Source organism: Candoia aspera, chromosome 4 (genome assembly GCF_035149785.1).
Source record: "Candoia aspera isolate rCanAsp1 chromosome 4, rCanAsp1.hap2, whole genome shotgun sequence".
Lineage (NCBI taxonomy): Eukaryota > Metazoa > Chordata > Lepidosauria > Squamata > Boidae > Candoia > Candoia aspera.
In genome coordinates this window covers 53,189,683-53,208,373 of record NC_086156.1, presented here as the reverse complement: position 1 = coordinate 53,208,373, position 18,691 = coordinate 53,189,683, and the positions used below count along the sequence as shown (strand labels likewise).

The 18,691-nt window shown below is 37.0% G+C and overlaps 1 protein-coding gene across 1 annotated transcript in view; it reads left to right on the top strand.

Annotated features, from left to right (window-relative positions):
• Positions 1-18,691, top strand: part of VPS41 (VPS41 subunit of HOPS complex) — a 126,879-nt gene that overhangs the window by 46,552 nt on the left and 61,636 nt on the right. Inside the window, exons 6-8 of the mRNA XM_063304157.1 lie at positions 1,681-1,755; positions 6,495-6,557; positions 7,590-7,655. Of these exons, the coding sequence (XP_063160227.1) occupies positions 1,681-1,755; positions 6,495-6,557; positions 7,590-7,655 (204 nt within the window). The remainder of the gene's footprint in view (positions 1-1,680; positions 1,756-6,494; positions 6,558-7,589; positions 7,656-18,691) is intronic.

Here is an 18,691-nt window from a genome sequence, read left to right as displayed (position 1 = left end):
CTTCCTGCCAAAAAAATAAACCATTTTTCCTGAACTTTTTTCCTCTTATTAAAGTGAAATTTTTGTTCTAATAGTGTCAGCTTGACATTATTGATTTCTCTTGAACAGTCCAACTTACTTATATTGTCCAGAATTCCAAACAAGTCTGCATGAGAAAGAACTTTGCAACTAATAGTAATTCAATGGGGGACATTCGTTCTTGCCTGACACAATTTCCCAGATATTCTTTGTGAAATCCTGATTTTTGTCTATGGCTTAATCACCACGAGCCATTTCAGTTAATTTCCATTCATTACTTTTAGGCCATATGTAATATGTGCTGTAGCAACAAAATCCTCCTTTTCTAAATACCGGCATTGGTTGGCTTGGGATCTGTCTATTCACATAAGTGGGAGTTCCTTCCATTTGTCTATCAGCTGCTCTTTTTTCATAGATCTGCTCTTGGGAACTGTCTGCTGTTGTGGTTTCAAAATTGCAAAAACTTTTCCTTTCACTTTTTAGAATTAAAATGATCATCTGACTGTTGATACTAACTTGCTATTTTATTTATAACCTGCCTTTTACTTATAGTACTGCAGTAATAATGCAATAAAATATAGCCCCAAAGCCTGGCTATATCAGAATATTTTAACTATTCTCCTAAACTCTAAAAAAGAGTGCTTCTTGGGATGTGTGTTCCATGGTCTTGGCTTAGCCACTGGGAAGGCCTTATCCCACTGAAATGAGGGTAGAGATCATGGAGGAAGTGATGAATGTAAAAGGAGGGCAGACGATGTGGAGGGAAGACGATATTTCAGATAGTTAGTTCTCAGACTATTCTTTTTTGTTGTCTGAATAGTTTTGTGTGCCTCAGCAGGGCAACAAATGCACTCTAGAAATCTGGGCTGTAATGAAAGCTGTATTAATCTGATAATGATTTTGAGGAAGCTAGTACATTATGATCTTTTGGTCTACTGTTTCCAAAGCAGGGAAGTGTGATAAAACATGATTCTTCCTATCCTTTTTTTGTTTGTTTGTTTTCATTTTAGCTAAAAATTGCTAATGTTTAAATGTTAGAATATTGTACAATAGACCACTGGCTTAAATTAATCTCCTTAATTTGGCTATTTGAATGTAGCATTCCAGAAAATCATAGATTTTTTTAGAAGGTTTTCAAGAGTTTTCTGTGAGAAGACCTGTAATAATGGGCAAGTTGGGCTACAGCTGCTAGTCATCCCTCTAATGTGCAGATTGCCAGAAGGATACTGGATATATCATAATTAAATTATACTGAAGAATCACTTGTAACTTGGGGATACTTGGTAGACAGATTAATATAATGCTTTGTGACGATAAGACAATTTGACAACTATTGCTGAACAGTATAATAGGCATGCTAGTCAACCCTCGTGGACTGCCCAGTCACTTTTGATGCATATGGCTTTATTTCTGCACTTCCTGCCAGATAGGAAAACCAGGCTGAGTCTCTATTTTTTAAATGTATACATACATTTGTGTGCCACCTATTCTACAGCTTCTGGTTGATTATTACATATAACTTATGGTCAGCACTGAACTTGGTGAGTTGAGGACATAGCAGGTGAGTTTTTATCTTGAATGGGAAGCTGAAGCAATTTGCTTGTTCAATGTGATACTTCTTTCTTAATTTATTTTTATTTTCCCATTTTTAACTTTCAACAGAGTCCGGTCAAGATCAATCAGATTAGCCTTGATGAAAGTGGAGAGCACATGGGTGTGTGTTCTGAAGATGGCAAGGTACATCAAAAGCAAGTCTTTTCTCTTTTCTCTTTGCCTGTAATGGTCTTTCAGTGTTATTCTTCCAGACTGTTGGAAGAGCTGTGTACAGTGAAATCCTATAATAACATCACCTTGGATCATCTGCCTTAGTACCAAGCACACTTCAGAAAACTCATAATTAAAGTCAAATATATTTGGTTCAAATCTACTTTTGGAAAAGTAATTATAAGAAATGCCAATAGTGTTACTGGTATTAAGCTGATTAACAGCTATGGCAGGGGGACATGTCACTGCAATTATTGCTGTGGTGCCAGTTATAGCTCACTGACTAGTCTGATGTTCCTGCAAGACTGTGTCTTAATGCTTCTTTGGTATAAATCCAGAAAATTGGATTCCTGCGTGCAAAATTTCTGTGGACTGGTAGTTTTTCATCCATATATATTTTAAAACTTTTATGTTTGCTACTTCTGGAATATTTTGATAAGCGGTCACCATCTATCAGGCCTTATAGTCAGTGAACTATTACAGCATTAAACAAATGTGAAATCAATACACACATGCACACACCCTGTTTCTTTTTTAAAATGTGGCACTTCTATCTGAACTGGGAACATAAGTCATTTTGTGCACAGCCAACAATTATCCATGTTTTTCTAGAACAATGAGAGCTGTGACATTTTAGTGATTTTTAGGATTGGTTTCTTCAGTTACTAGAATGTCTTTATCTGTTTATTTTTAAGTGTGCAGCAGTCTCTGCTAATAGTAGTTTGGGGTGATAAAACTCTGCCATAACCTATTCAGATGCTTTTTCAGGAAATAATGTTGCTTGTATGCAGAGTACATTTGATGTCACTCCTCAAGGTCTGACTGACTTAAGTGGTCCAAACTTGTTTACTGTTAATTGGGTTCTTGGGCAGGATTGTACCAAATTAAGCAACTTAAGCATGTTTAGCTAAACAGGTTTATCTACATAAATATCTACATAAACCTGTTTATTTATTTATATACAGTTTTTGTGAGCGCATTAAGAAAAGCTAGGAAGAATGTACAACCATTAAAGTAAACATTTAATATGCTTTGCTGCATTTAGATTACAAAAGTAATGTTCTTGTAGCTAAGGCTGGTTGGACATTTGATCAGACTGAGGCTTCAAGATGAGCAAGACAGGGCTACCACGTTTCATGGATTTTAGTTATTTAAGGGTTTTTAAATGTATACTATTTATTAAAGTAATATCTAACATCTGCAATCACAGTGAACTGTTCAAGATAGCTGACAGCAACATATTTTAAGAGAGTTCAGTTTCACATTAGGTATATTATATGTGTAGCCATAGACCCTTGCAGAAACTTTACTTTGTATGAGTTCCAATGTGATCAAGGTAATTTCACTTAGTATTCATCATTTAAGACAGGGAATTTCCATACAATTAATTGTTATGGCTTCAGAGAGCTGATCCAGAATTTTAAGCCACAAAAAAAAAAAAAAAGACACCACAAACTGAGGGATTTGGGCAAAATGATCTGATAGCAAAACATTATTTTGTCCTCATCAGTCTCAAAATAGAAAGAGCCTAGTATTCGGTGTATTTTTTTGCTGCAGAACTGATTGAATGGACAGTGAAGCAAGTAACAAGGCAGATCTAGATTGGTGCTATGTATTATGCCAGGATAGACAAGTATAGAATAGACTATCAGGTACAAATGTACATTTCTTCTAAGATATGAACTAAAATGACAAATCATACCAAATAACACAACATCAACAATTAGAAGCCAGCCAACCCATAAGCCTCATGGTCTTTGCCATACCAAAACCCATAATAAAAGGTTTTGGTATGGCAAAGACCATGAGGAAAGAGAAGGGTGGTAAGGATAGTAAGTATTACAATCTGGAATCTTTCCTACTTGACCAGGAAACACCATGTGGAAAGAGATGATTCCTCACTTTATCTGGCCCAGGCAGCTCACAGCTTCAAAGATAATGGTCCAGTGGGTTTAGAGATAATACAGAAAGCAACTCAGATAGAACAACAGTGGAGTTGCATCCTCCATAAAATTGCTTAGCTGATAATTCTTTTGTTTTTTCCCCTAATCAAACCAAGTAGGAAGTTTCCATGAAAAATGAGAACTATCCAAACCAAGTGGCCTGAATAGATCCCATAGTTAATAACGCAGCAAACTACTGAGAAGTCTAGCAGAATCAACTAGTTCAAATTATCTCTGCCAGTGCAGTTCCAGGCATAAAAATGAACAAAACCATTTTAGCCCAAAAGCTTGAATAGTGCTGTTACTACAGCTAGTTGTAGTATGTTTGAATCTCTTTTCATTTATTCTGATTCAGTTTTTTATAATTCATCTGCCAGCATTGTATTTATGAATACCTAAAATGCAGCCTAGTCATGCATTTGATGAAGCAGATTATAGTTCACAAAAGCCTGTGCCATAATTTAGCTAATAACTTTTATTTAAACTCATTGCGTCTGCTGAAGTGGGCTGTGAGCTTTGAAAGCTCATGCAATAATAAATTGATTAGTCTTGAAGGTACCATAACAAATGTTACAAAGGTAAAAAGAAATATGAGGTTAAAAAGAGGCTAAGCACATTGCACAGGATTAAAGGAAGTTAATTAAAAAGACTACAGATCTAACACACACACACACACACACTATATATATATAATAAATAAAATTATTATGCCTTTTATAATAAAATTATTAAAAGTCAACTGTTGAATGGAAAAATGCTTTATTGCTATATAATAGGTCATTAAAATATTAAAATGCTGGTTTTACAGTATATACAGTGATTGATTTATGAGTATAAATGGGGGATTATCACTTTTGCAGTGCTTCTGGAGACCATTATTGGTGTACCTGGGCAGAGGGCAAAGTGATTTTTTTCTAAGTTTCCATAATAGATTGTCCAGAGGGGGAAGATTAGGGCCTTGCATCTTAAATAATATAAACAGAAATATAAGGGGATATGAAAGATAGGAGACGGCCTGAAAAGTATAGTGGCAAAGTCAGGGCTGTATATATTTGAGATGGACATAGTAATTTTGGAAAGATTTGTGGTTTCATCCCTGACGGAGCTTTGTCAAAGCCAATGGACTCAAATGTTGTGAGACTAAGCAACAGGACCTTAGGTTCATAGTTACTCCTTTGAACCATATGGATATCAAACTGTCTTGGAGAGTCAGGGAAGCCAAAACCTTCTCAAAGTAACTATCCTGCTTCACCATCTGCACTAACAGTCCTTTTCCAATTGAGAGTTAACCTGAATCCTCACCTTCTTGTTATATGTGAGGGGCAGACATTGCTAATTTTGTAATTGGTGGAAGGTGATCTTTATCTGGAAAGCTTCCCATTAAAAAATGAGAAACATGTGAAGAGAGAGTGGATGCAATCAAACAGAAACTGTTGTACTTAATCCTCACCTGCCCCAATAAGTGAGTTGAAGAACAGTGGGAATGGTGAGGATTATTGCCACTATTAAATCATGCCAGCAGTGAATTATTACTTGTGGTGACTTTGACATTAAAATCACCCACTATAAGTATATTCACATCTGGCATCTCTAGGGATAGAGCTAAAATATTTCTCAAAGGGTATCCCAAATCCTGTTGGTGCGAGAGACTACTTTTTAAGGAATGTAAATGTTAAGTAAAATACCATATCTCCCTTCTGACATTCTGACAGTCATAGCCAGAGGAAGTGGCCAAATCAAGGCCAGGTTATTGTAACTTACCTGGAATTAGAATTCTGATATCTCCATTAGGTTGCCCATCATTAGAACAGGGAGCTAGCCATAGTGAGACGGATTTAAAGGATTCAAATTCCCATGTTTCATGGAATAAATTAATGTCTTTCTTGACTTACTCTAGGAAGGATGGGCCATTGCATTTAAGGCATCAGCCTGTAAAGTTCCAAGAGAGCTTGTATCATAATAAGTTTGCCTTTTCTTGATGCCACAAAACTCTTGCCTTCCTTAGGAAGGCATTTAAGAATTGCCCTGCTCTAGCTACCCCAGTTAGTCAGGAGCTGATTAGAACATGCAAGTGATTGACCTCATGCTCCCAAAATATTGTACATGCCCAAAGTTTCTCAACTGCTGTTATCCTCAGTGTGGAATTAAGGTTGAAATAGGTAGAAGTGATTGTATCTGCAGATTAGTCACTGTGAACTATTGGGATTTTTCACATCACCTGGAGGGCTTCAGTCTCAAACCCAGAATAGTTCTATTGGAAATGTGGTGGATGCAGTGATAATGCACAGGTTAGATAACTTGTCTGATGTCACTGTCATGGAAACAGCTCTAAAATAAGATGTAGTCTCTCCACTGTTGTGGTTGGATGAAGTTGAAGAGATCCTCAAAAAGAGAGTAACAAGAAGTTTAAAAACAAAAGGCATTGTTTGAAACAGCATATGGACATAGTAGAATCAAGGATGGATTACAAAGATAGAAAGATGTGCAAATGATGTGATTAATGTATTGATGTAAGCTAGTTTTAGTTTCTGTCTTCTTTTTTCTTATCTTGTACTTTTAATTTCTCTGGCTTACTATTTCTTACTCCTTTTTCTGTGTTCTATATAATGTTGCTTATCCTGAAACAGAATAGCATGATGTGTAAGTACAAAATTGTGTTGCCATTTGATTTTTTTAAGGCATAATTTGATACATTCTTCTTTTGATCTCTTCAGTTAAATAACAGATAATGCAATGCAATGCAATAAAAAGCACATTATTTAATTTCAGGTGCAGGTATTTGGATTGTACACAGGGGAAGAATTCCATGAAACATTTGATTGCCCAATTAAAGTAAGTATTTTACTTTAATTTTTTCCTTTATTAATTTTATTAATTTATTCTTTATTAATTTACTCTTTAATTTATATAAAGTAAGCATTTTACTTTAATTTATTCTTAACAATTTACTATTGTTTCATTCAGAAGTAGTTGCACCAATTCCAAGTAAGAAAAATAGGAATAACTAACAGACTGCTATCCTGACTTGTTAAATTAACCCTAACCTAATGGTCTTTTGTGATTTACAGTGTTTTGTAGATGCCTGTTGCCAAACCAGATATATGTTATGATATGAGCCATGTTTTGTAGGGTATGAGGCCACAATAGGATGGCATCCAGTTGCTGGAACCTCTAGTTTGGCTGGTTGCCATCTTTTTTCAGGCTGAAGGGCTGTTCTTGGCCTTTGTGCAATTAGTCAGGGCCACACTCCCAAAAGGTAGATGATGCTAGGGCAAAGGAAATTGACAGGGTCAAAAGAAAACAGTATTTATTTTAACTAAAGCTCAGGAAATTGATTTCAGTTAATATGGCTTCTTATCATTCCAAATGCATTGATTCTTGCTTTTTCCTTGTGAAGAAATACAGGAACAGGTAGTCCTTGGTTAACGACAGCAACTGGGACCAGAATTTCCATCACTAAGCGCAACGCGATTCTAAAGCACAATGTCATGTGACTGCACTGCTGAGCAATGGCAGTTCTGGCACTTCCAGTTGCCATCATTAAGCAAATCCCGCGACCTTTTTAAGTGCGACATAACGTGGTCGCCATTCACAACCTCCTGCTGGCTTCCCCATTGACTTTGCTTGTCGGAAGCTGGCAGCAAAGGTCGTAAGTATCGATCACAGACTGCAGGATGCTGTGACATTGTAATTGCGAGTCAAGTGCTCGGATTGCAATCACATGACGGCAGGAATGCTGCAGTGGCTGGAACTTTGAGGGCCGATTGTAAATACCATTCTTTCAGTGCCTAGTTAAGTGAGGACCACCTGTAATCCTAAGACCGCAATACAAAAATATTTAATTCTTTTCTCCATTACATTCAGATTGTTGCTGTTCACCCTCAGTTTGTGAGATCACATTGTAAACAGTTTGTAACAGGAGGAAACAAAGTAAGTTTTCTCATTTCATAAAACTTCTTAAATTTATAGCAGGGTTCAGGTTGACCCAAATAAGGAGATTTTATGGCAAAGACATTTGTTTAGATTTCTCAGGTTTCTTGTTTGTTACTTTAATTAGATGCTTTTTAGAAGTTGTCTCTTCAAATCCATACAGATATAATGCGGGGTTTCTGTTTCAGTGAATGTAAAACTGGGATCAATCTGGGTTTTTTTTTTTTTTTGTTCAATTACTTCATATTTTGAGAAATAATTGTTTTTACACTAATCTGACATTTTGGAATGGAAGATAGTTTTAAGTTTCCAAGGTTGATAAAAGATTCCCCGCTGAGCTAGGAAAGCCGTAATAAATGTGTAGCCTAGCCACGTTCATTACTGAGAATTTAATGTGACTTACTTTTTGGCAGATGTACTTAGAACTGCATCCCATGTGGGATAAAGACAAATCAAGCTTAAAATTTTATTTTCTTCACATGCCATGGGGTCCAATAGAAGCCATGATGATGTCATGTGTGATAAAATCCCATCGTGCAAATGATGCAAGTGATCTATGCGTACCGTACAATCCGTTTTGTTTATGTGGTGTCATGGCACATGTGATGTCACTTATCATTCTGGAGAATCCCCATGTTCATACCCCTTCATATTCTTTGCTACCAGACCACATGTAGTCATACATTTATTACTACTGCAAAGAGTCTTGCGATAATTTTAAAAATAACCAATTTAATATCAAATAGGCCAGGCTTCTTCATTCTGGGTATTATCCTTATGAGTTCAATTCAGCATTCAGAATTTTAATAATGGTCATGTTGGCTAGGGAATTCAAGAAATTAGTCCACCCATCTGGAGGAAACCCAGATTGGGGATGGCTGGCAGTAAACATTCATGAATTGCAAAGTTCATGGAGTTTAGTTGTAGGAAAGAAATATTTTATGATCTACAAAAGTTCATGCAATAATGAATTGATTAATCTTTTAATCAATTGAAAGAATCTTCCAAAGAGATTCTTTGATTTTGTTGCAAAAGGGGCACGTTTAAGCCTCTGGAATATACATCACTATATAATATACAGGACACAAGGTACATTTATTTTTATGTATTCATCTTGTGTATATGTGTACGAATTGTTCTTATTTGTTTGGATTTGTTTAGTTATTACTGTCAAGGGGATAGCTTTGTGAAGACAAAAAGATGCAGGTATCTACAAGCCCTTCCACTGAAGTGAAGGACTCTGCATGGGGGACTCTGAATACATATTAGAGCAAACACTGGCATCAGGCTTGGTATAAGAGACTGCAGCCTGGACGTACATATACATTTGTGTTTTGCTTTGATCTGTTTTATGTTTTAAGCTGATCTCAAGACAAATGGTTGAGTGAATGTATGTGCTATATAGAATCAAGAAGGTTTTGCTGTGTGATCATGCAACCCTTTGTGAATTTCCAAATGAATTTGCAGCTTCTTGAATATGAAAAAGAGATGTTGGAGAGAGGTCACACACAAACAGTATTGTATTCTGAAGTACATGCCCTGTTGTCTGCATGTATGAATTTGCTAGGCTATGATTCTTGTTGATTCACATCAAGACTTTTATCAAGAATGGACTATACATTATTCTCTTGTGTATATTTCTCATTTGCATTTTCCACACCCAATTCTCTGGCCATTTTCTTGCAGTTTTCCTCTCTCCCTTTCATTATGCACAAGCATTGAGAAGATGAATAAATGAAAGATGCAAAGATTATAAAATAATTTGGATAATTTAAAACTTAATGTGCAGATTATTAGAGGTACTTAACTTACTGAAGCAAATTAACTAGTGATGGATATAGAAGTAGCATTTCTAACAGCATTCCTCTGGATTATTCATTAGGGTAATCTTCATAAAAAGAATAATCTATTGTTAATAAAGATTAGATTTTGTAGCCAGGAAATCTGTACTGATACCAAGTTCCTGTTTGGACTGGATTGTGGCTTGGTTAAGGGACAGCAAACTAAAACAGAATCAAAACAAGTCTGAGCATGTAGTTATTGCTAATGTCTCTATCTTAATGAAGGGGTATTTTCCTGCTTTGGGGAAGGGCACACTTATTCTGAACAAGCAGATCAACAGCTTGGGGTGCTTCTCAACCCTGCCCTGTCCATGAATGCTCAAATAAGCATAATGATGAGGGATATCTTATTTGAGCTGCTTATGATTTAACAATGTCACATCTTCCTACATAGGGCTGATCTGCTGTCCTTAGTCTTTATACTAGTCACCACCAAAATAGATTATTGCAATGCAGCTTACACAGGGATGCCTTTGAAAGAAACCCAGAAATCGCACTGAATCCAAATCATTGCTATGAAGCATTTATATGGCTGTTCAACTTAGACCATATGGACTTTGGGTAGTGTACAAAACAAAAAAAGAGAAAAGTATAATCAATAAATACAAAACGACATATTAAATTAAAATACAATAAAATGGCAATCAGAAGTGAAATCACTGGGGTTCTCAACTCATCCTGATCCCAAGGCCTGGAGGTAGAGCCAGGTCTTAATTGTCTTCCTAAAGGCCTCTTGGGTTGGGGCCAACCATAGGTCAGGGGGAAGATTATTTCAAAGGGCAGGGGTCATCTGCCTTCTGAATCCCATAAGATGACATGCTTCAGTGAAGGGACCCAGAGTGTGTGCTCCCTGTCAGAGTGTGTAAGATGGGTACTGTAGATACCCTTGGGAGTAGGCAATCTTGCAAATAACCCAATCCTATGCCATTTAGGGCTTTATATATAATAGCCAGTACCTTGAATTATGCCAGGAAGCACATTGGGACCCAGTGCAGCTCACAGAGCACAGATGTTACAAAGCCTTAATGAAAGATGTCTATAACTACCTGCACCACCGCACTGAACCTTCTGGATGGTCTTCAAGGGCATATACAGCACATTGCAGTAATCCAATCAGGAGATGAGTAAGGTGTGAGTTACATTGAACAGGGCTCCCCAGTCCATGAATATGTACAACTGGTGCACAAGACAAAGTTGTGCAAAGGCCACCATTTGCCACAGCTGTCACCTGTTCTTCAAACAGGAGCTGTGAGTCCGGTGGGAACCCCAGATTGCACGCTAAATCCAAGTGAGACAATGCAATGCCATCCAGATTCAAGGATGAAATTTCTCTAGTTCCAGGATCCATGGGGCCCAAACCCTATTGTTACAAAACAGTTCTCCCTGCTCCCAACCCCTTAAGCCAGTCCAGAAGGATACAGTGGTTAATTGTATCAAAGGCCACCAAGAGATCAAGGAAGCCTAAGATGGATGTACTACCCCCATCCTGAACCCACCAGAGGTCATCAGCTAGCATAACCAAAGCTGTCTCAGTGCTATTCCTGGTATAAAACCTGACTGAAAGGGATCCAGATAATCCACTTCCTCCAGGACCCCTTAGAGCTGCAGCCCCTTAGAGCTGCAGCTCCAACTTGGTTGGAGACTGGAAGGACACTGTCCAGATCTGTGGGATCCAGCAGTGCTTTCTTGAGAATGAGGAGACCAGCACCTCTCTTAGAGATGTCAGGATCACTTCATCTCTCAAGGAAGCATTTACCACCAAAGAGATCCACTCACAAACCTCCCTCCCCCTGGACTCTTTAACCAACTAGGAGGGGGCATGGATTTAAAACACAGTTGGCCACTCCTACAGCACCACGAACCCTGTCAATTCCTCAGGACTAACAGGATTGAACTGTTTCCAGATAACATCACAGGATCATGCCTCACTTAACTCCGTGGGACTTTCCCAGCTGGAGTTCAATTCACAGCGAATGCGAGCAGTTGCATCCACCATGTATTGACAGTAGTCCTCACAGGGTCCCTGCAAATGCTCTCACAGCCTATCTTTGCTTTTTATTGCCTTCTGCTCATTTTAATATATAAATCTCTTTACAGTTTTGGCCATGCCTACCTAAAGAAATGACTTCCACATTAACTGTGTGTCATCAAGCAGGCACTCTGCTCAACCTGTGTGGGTATATTGCAAGTGCTCCCAAAAAAGGAGGCCTAGCCAGAAAAAATGGGCCAATGTCTTCTTAATGGTGTCTGATGGCCTACTTGTAAAAATGAATATTTCTTTCTTAATTTTGCACTTTTAAATTTTTAGTTACTTTATAGAATACTGGTCTGCTCTGGATTTATGTATGTTTTATTGGTGTTATTTATTGTGTTATTTTATTAATGCTGTTTTTAACCAATGTAACTTGTTGCTTAACCATCTTTATTGTACTGTAAATCTTCATGGGTGACTTGCCAGTAGCATATGGGTATAAATTTGATAGTAAATAAGTGAGAGCCAGATGCAAAAGTCAGCATACCTACAGTTACAAATAAGGCACCCATGAACACATTCTAAGCTTAAGGATTTTTTATTATTATTATTGTCAGAGCTCACAGTCTATGCACACAAAAGTTTACCCCTACTTATTCTAAGCTTCTTTATTTCACGACATCATTTATATGGAAAGAAAATCTTGTTTTTATTGTTAAATAATTGCAAATCAGAAATTCAGCAAGCTCAGCCATCTACTAATTGATCCCAGTTTGTTTTATACTCATCCCTTTGTTAAATCCCTTGCACTTTCTAGCCCGCTGATTTTATTTTATTTTAGTTGTCTTTAAATATTTTAAATTAGTTGCCTGCATGTATGTGTGCATGTGTGTGTATATATATATTGTAAACCACATATAGATACACACAACCAATGTGGTGCACGTGGCCCTTCATTATATTTTATGTGGCCATTAAGCTCTGGAAGACTCTGAGCATCATTCTTGGTCAGCTAATCAGCCATCAGAAAAATAAACCTGTTCTGCTAAGCACGGACAGTGATTTTTCCTGCATTAGGATCCCTGGAGAGTAGAGGCATTTACAACTTCCTTTAGCTTAATGAATCTACTTGGAGGAGAAACAGACAATTAGAAGGTGGCAAAATTAAAAGAAAGGTATTGGCTTTCATGGAAATTAGTAAACTAAGTGTGTAAGTAAGAGTTTTTATGTTTGTTTGTTTTAATGCGTGGTTGCCTTATTCTACCACCTCTTACAGCATTTGGAGCTAAAACAGTTACCCACCTCTGTAATAAACTCTGGTGGTCTTATCAGATGAAAGGCAGTATAAGTATCTTTTATGTTGCAAAAATAATATAACACTTAAGCTAGATTATTAATAACTAAAGGTGAAAAGTGATGTTTAGTTCTCATTTCAGTGAACTGACATAAATAAGTTGTCCATGCAAAAGAAACTGGTAGGAGTCAGTAGGGGCATAGTTTCGAACTTTTTTCTACTGTGAATTTACTGAATTAACCAGCCATCTCTTGGCTTCAGCTGCTTCAGCCTACTTTATGGTAGAAACAGTTATATCTACTTTATTGCTTTAGCATATGAAGCATTTTGAACTCTCAAAAGTATTGTTAAGTATTGTTATTAAAATATTACAGAAAGCAATGTTGGTAGGAAGAAAATTTTCCTTAATCTGTTGCTATCCTGTTAAGTTGAACTGCAACTACCATAATTCCCAACTATCATGGTAATAGTCTGAGATGAAGTAGCAAAGTGCCAAGATAATCATAAAATTTGGGGCATAGTATTTTGCCTTGACCACAATTCTAATATGGGGTTCTTTTATGTTATTGAGAGCTCTTGGTATAATATAATAGAAATATTTTTATTTATTTATTTATTGTTCACCGCCCATTCCCCCCCCCCCCAAACAGGGGGACTTTGGGCAGTTTGCAATAAAAATATGCTCTTCCTTTGACCAATGGGTATGGGGATGACTAACTGAACCATTCCTACTCCTTTCACACCACAATTAAGTATAGTAAGTATTGAATGGGACACTTGGCAGATGATGGTAACCTTACAATAATAATACATTGTAAATAACAAGGCATCCCCAGCCAAAGGAGACAGTGGAATTTTGTGGCATAAAGAAAAAGACAAATAGTGCTACTGTAGGCCATAACCTTCTGCCTTTAAAAGAGGGTCTAATCTTAAAAAAATAACAGGGTGAAAAGCTTGCTGAATGAAGGTGGAAAAGCTGAAATAGGAGCTCTGCAGTTAACTCTTAAAGAGATGCCACATTTTTAACTTCCTAGCTTAATTTTGTACATCGCTGCTTTAAGTACATTGAAAAATCTGAACAGTTAACATTTTGAAAATAAATGGAAAAAGGGAATTAAAAACCACATCAATTTTGAAATAAATTATTAATTGTTCTTTGATTTTTAAATACTTTGAGCTTCTGGGTAAAATATGTCTTATAATGACATTATTACAACTTAGAGCAGAACATGGCTATTGAAGAAAATATGTCTACATGTCATTGCAAGGCAAATGAAATTTCCTTGATAGCTTTGCATTGTCAGTTTTTAATGAATATGCTCATCCTTTTCCATTACTAAGAAATGGGTAGTATATTAATTGAAGAGGTGCAACTTTCAATTTTGTTGATGCTTTTCATCCCCTTACTGGTTTAGGACTCTTCTTTCTGAAAGGCATTTTAAAGTAAACATTAGTATAATTTGCTACTAATTTTGGTGCTCATTATTGCCAGAGGGGGAAGTCCTTGGAATTTCTTGAGAAAAAAAAAAAGGACTGGTAAAGGTCTGTAGTTCTGATTGATCCAATGTAAAGATGAAATTTCTTTCAGTTGAGCTTGTCTCCTGGTGACCTTTTTGACATGTCTACACAATTTTCTTGCTAATAACATGGAAGTGGCACACCATTCCAGTGTACCTGGGTTATATGCACACACAAACACACCCCAATTGATCTTAAGCAAAAGACAGAGGAGTGATATGGGCTCCCCCCTCAAGATAATTTCCGCTATGTTAAATTTAAGAGTCACTTTTACATTAAATTTTCCTACACCAAGAGATGCAGTGAGACAGAAATGTTTTGAATAGTTGCTGCTATTTCAGGAATGGCAATAGAATTTGTATTTTTGTTTTGTTTTTAATGTCTACAAAGTACTATATCAGTTTTTTTTAATTGCCCTGATTTTTAGAGTCAGCAAATCCAGTTTCTCTTTGCTTTGTGAATAAGTAGTGACCTTTACCTCTGAACCCCACAATATCTGCTTCATAATAACTGGCTGGATCACTTTGACAAATTATTAAATTGTCGGGATGCTGTTTGCAGCACAGTCCTTTTTTAGAAACAGGGTAGTCAGCCGTTTGGTATTGCGCTGGTAGATGAAGAGGACCAGACAAGAAAGGCAGATTGCTTTGTAAGCTATAAAATGTCAGTCAGTAAATACTGAGAAGTCCCATTTAAGAGAAGTAAGAGTAAATACCACAGCAATCTCTGTTCAGGTATTGGGAGATTTACCTTAACTTGTGTATACTTTACAGCTGTAGTAGCTTCTAGCTTGGAATTGCCATCTGAAATAAATGCCTTTTAGAATGTTTAAATGATATTCTTTGTATCCTTTCATCATGCCAGAGAACTAGGAGTACAAAAATATATTTTCCACTATTGATGCTAAAGCTATATCTAGTTGCCCTAACGGGGTGAGCTCCCGTTGCTAGTCCCAGCTCCTGCCAACCTAGCAGTTCGAAAACATGCCAATGTGAGTAGATTAATAGGTACCACTTCGGCGGGCAGGTAACAGCATTCTGTGACTGTCATGCTGGCCACATGACCACAGAAGTGTCTACGGACAAACGCCGGCTCTTCGGCTTTGAAACGGAGATGAGCACCGCCCCCTAGAGTCGGACATGACTGGACTTAATGTCAAGGGAAACCTTTACCTTTACCCTTAGATGTCTCTATCCTCCTTGTATGTACATTATATGTTGCAGTGCTACCTCCATCCTTTAATTTGTGTCAGGTTTTATTTATTTATTTTAGAAATGTATACAGTCACTTCACTCTGCATTGACTCTTACAAAAGACCTTTACCAGAACATAGAAACTTTTTAGTACTAGGACTGTGCTATAGAATGGTGTGACTTTAGACAATCTGAGGACTGTATTTTGCTTTCACTAAAACAGACCTCCATCTCTCTCTCCGACCTGACACCTAAATATTGCAATTAAAGATAATCATTTAGTATCTAATGGAGTAAGAGAGAGAATTTCAGAATCCTCTGTTGTACAGACTGTCATCCCCTTCTTCATGTTCCCCATATTTTCCTGTACGTTTGACACTCTCTACGCTTAGTCTGATGACCTTTGTATGTTGTGCCAGCCAGGGTGATCCTGTTGCCTTATAAAACATTTGCACATGTTTGGATCTTCTTTCTTTACTAAATTTGATGTGAGCGTCTGCTCATTCCTGAGGATTTATGGTCAGTTCATACTTTATATTTGGCTGACGATCACTAACTATTTTTGTGAATGTTCTGCATTTTTGAATGGTGGTATCTTAGAAGCAATAACTTGCAATATCACCATCAGGATTTCTATTCTTGGAGTTCATTCTAATACCAGAGTTTTATCTTTGGTTTTGCATATTAAAATGTTCATTCTAGCAGCTAAAGAACAGTAACAATTTAGTTTTTTCTTCCTCTTAAATCCTTTATACTGTATTGAAGAATATACAGTACATTTCTCAGAATATAAAGTGAGACTAACACTATAAATCACTTTTCTGGAGAAAGAAAGGTAGGAAAGTTCTCTGTGGTGCTGTACAGGTAGAAAGGTAGCTTGAAAACTTTCTCCTTGAAATTAATTGTACTTTTAAAAACTATTCTAGAATGCATTTTCTGTTACTTTCAAAATGTTGGAAATTTTTCAATTTAACTTTCATTCCACTGATAATGTATCTGACTTTAAATTTATAATTAAGATGACTGAAGAATCTTCTAGACACACTCAAGACTGGGCTACATATAATTAGCATTAGCATTAGTGTTAATTATGTTTCAACACTCTGTTAAATTGAAATAGCTGTCTTACTTTAATTCACTGTTGCCTGAAGCTAGATTTTAACAGTCTGTCCTAGTGCATTTGCTATGCATTATGAATTCTTGCTTGGTCTCAGTAGCAAGCATATCTAAAAGGAAAAGTAGAGCTATATAGCCTAAAGCATAAGATATTCAGACTTTGATCCACTGAAATTTTACCTCATAATTTTTAACAGTTCATGGAAGAGGTAACAGCCACTAAGCACCTTTCAAGGCTCTTCTATAAGACACAGGTGCACCTAGGCCATAGACATCCTTCAAAAATAAGAGTACAGCCCTCAGAGAACATTGACCAAAAGTTGTTACTAAACTGTAAATTTTAAAATGTCAGTAGAAAAAAATTAATAGGGTTATAATTGGGAAATATCTTAACTATACTTTAGTTAAATGCAAATGAAATAATATTAACATTAGTTTTGGTGCTGACTCCACCTATCACTGTTTGGAATGTGGCTGCCAGCACACAACATAAAGGCACCCTAAGAAGACTGATGTGCACCTCTGATCTAGAAAAACAGACTTCTGGAGAAAGCCTTGTTACAACTAACTTAGCTTCAAGAAGAGAAAGCACTGAATGGAAGAAGACATAGACTGTTTGGGTTGATCTTACAGTTTTGCTGTCCTTGGGATCAGATGAAGCCTTGTTAAAATAACAGTGAAGAATACAACAGAGCTTCAGTTTTTTCAACTCTTTATCTCCCAAGCAACCCTTTTATATTTGCAGTGAGGACTCCCATATGTTGTGGTTAATTCTGAGAAGGATTTCAGATACACCCTGTGTTTGCTAACCAACTTTCTGGTGGCAGATCTTGGGGCATTCCATCAATTTTCAGAGAAAGCTCTTTATTAAGCAGGCAGGCATGTTTCCACAGACAGCAGTTCTATTTATCTGTTTAACTTTTTGTTGTTGTTACCATTCTCATTCCTTGATGCTTTTGTTTATGGTAGCAGTTTCCTCTAGAATACCTACTAGAATTATGCTAATAAACAGATCGTTTTCAGTTATGCAAAAATAATTGGTAAGAAGAGGTGCCAACACAATTAATGCCCTTTCCCCACTTTCCCAGATATCAGGCAAAGCAATTTGTTTTCCAAATTCCATGTAATTTGTCTTGTCCTAATTCAGACAAGCCAAGCTATTCATGTGTATGTGGAGATATCTGATTCCTATACACACTTAATCTATATAGCATGTCAAAATACAAGCTCATTCTGGAGTACATTTTATAATTCCTGTGCTGTGTTATTCAGGAACCGGTAGAAGTGGCTATACTTTCTGCACACCAAGCAGTTCGAAAACATGCAAATGTGAGTAGATTAATTGGTACCGCTTCGGCGGGAAGGTAACGGCGTTCCGTGAGTCATGCTGGCCGCATGACCCGGAAGTGTCTATGACAACGCCGGCTCCAAGGCTTAGAAACGGAGATGAGCACCGCCCCCTAGAGTCGGACACGACTGGACTTTACGTCAAGGGAAACCTTTACCTTTACTATCAAGTAACTTGGTGACTTCAGTTGCATAGATTACAAGCCCTATGATCTGCAACCAGCATGGATCCTCAGAATTATTCTCTCACATATCTGGAACATGGCATGTCAGGGAAGACTAGTTAATCTTCTCACTATGGGACATTACCTCTCCCCGATCAGCTTCCAAGGAACTCCACAGTTTTCAGGAATATTGCTAGCAAATTACTGCTTTCCAAAGGTCCACATTAAAAATCATATGGAAAAGGTGTTCAAATGTCTAGGGAATACCAATGGAAAGAGTAAAAGAACATAACCATCACTATCCTGCCATTAGTATTATTTGGTTCATGTCATTCTGGGGATGTAATATGATGCTATACATACAAAAGCTGATGTGACATGCAACTTAAGTACGGCTGTATTTGTAACTAAGCATTAGAGAGAAACCAGCAGAAAACAGGCGAATGAAGTGTATTACCAAGGAAGTGATTTTACAGCTGCTGCTACTGCTATTGAAATATAAGTACTGAGAATGCTGACTGCCAGGATGGGGATTTATGGGAAATACAACTCTAAAATACTTTCTTGAGCCAAGAAAAGAAGAAACAACCC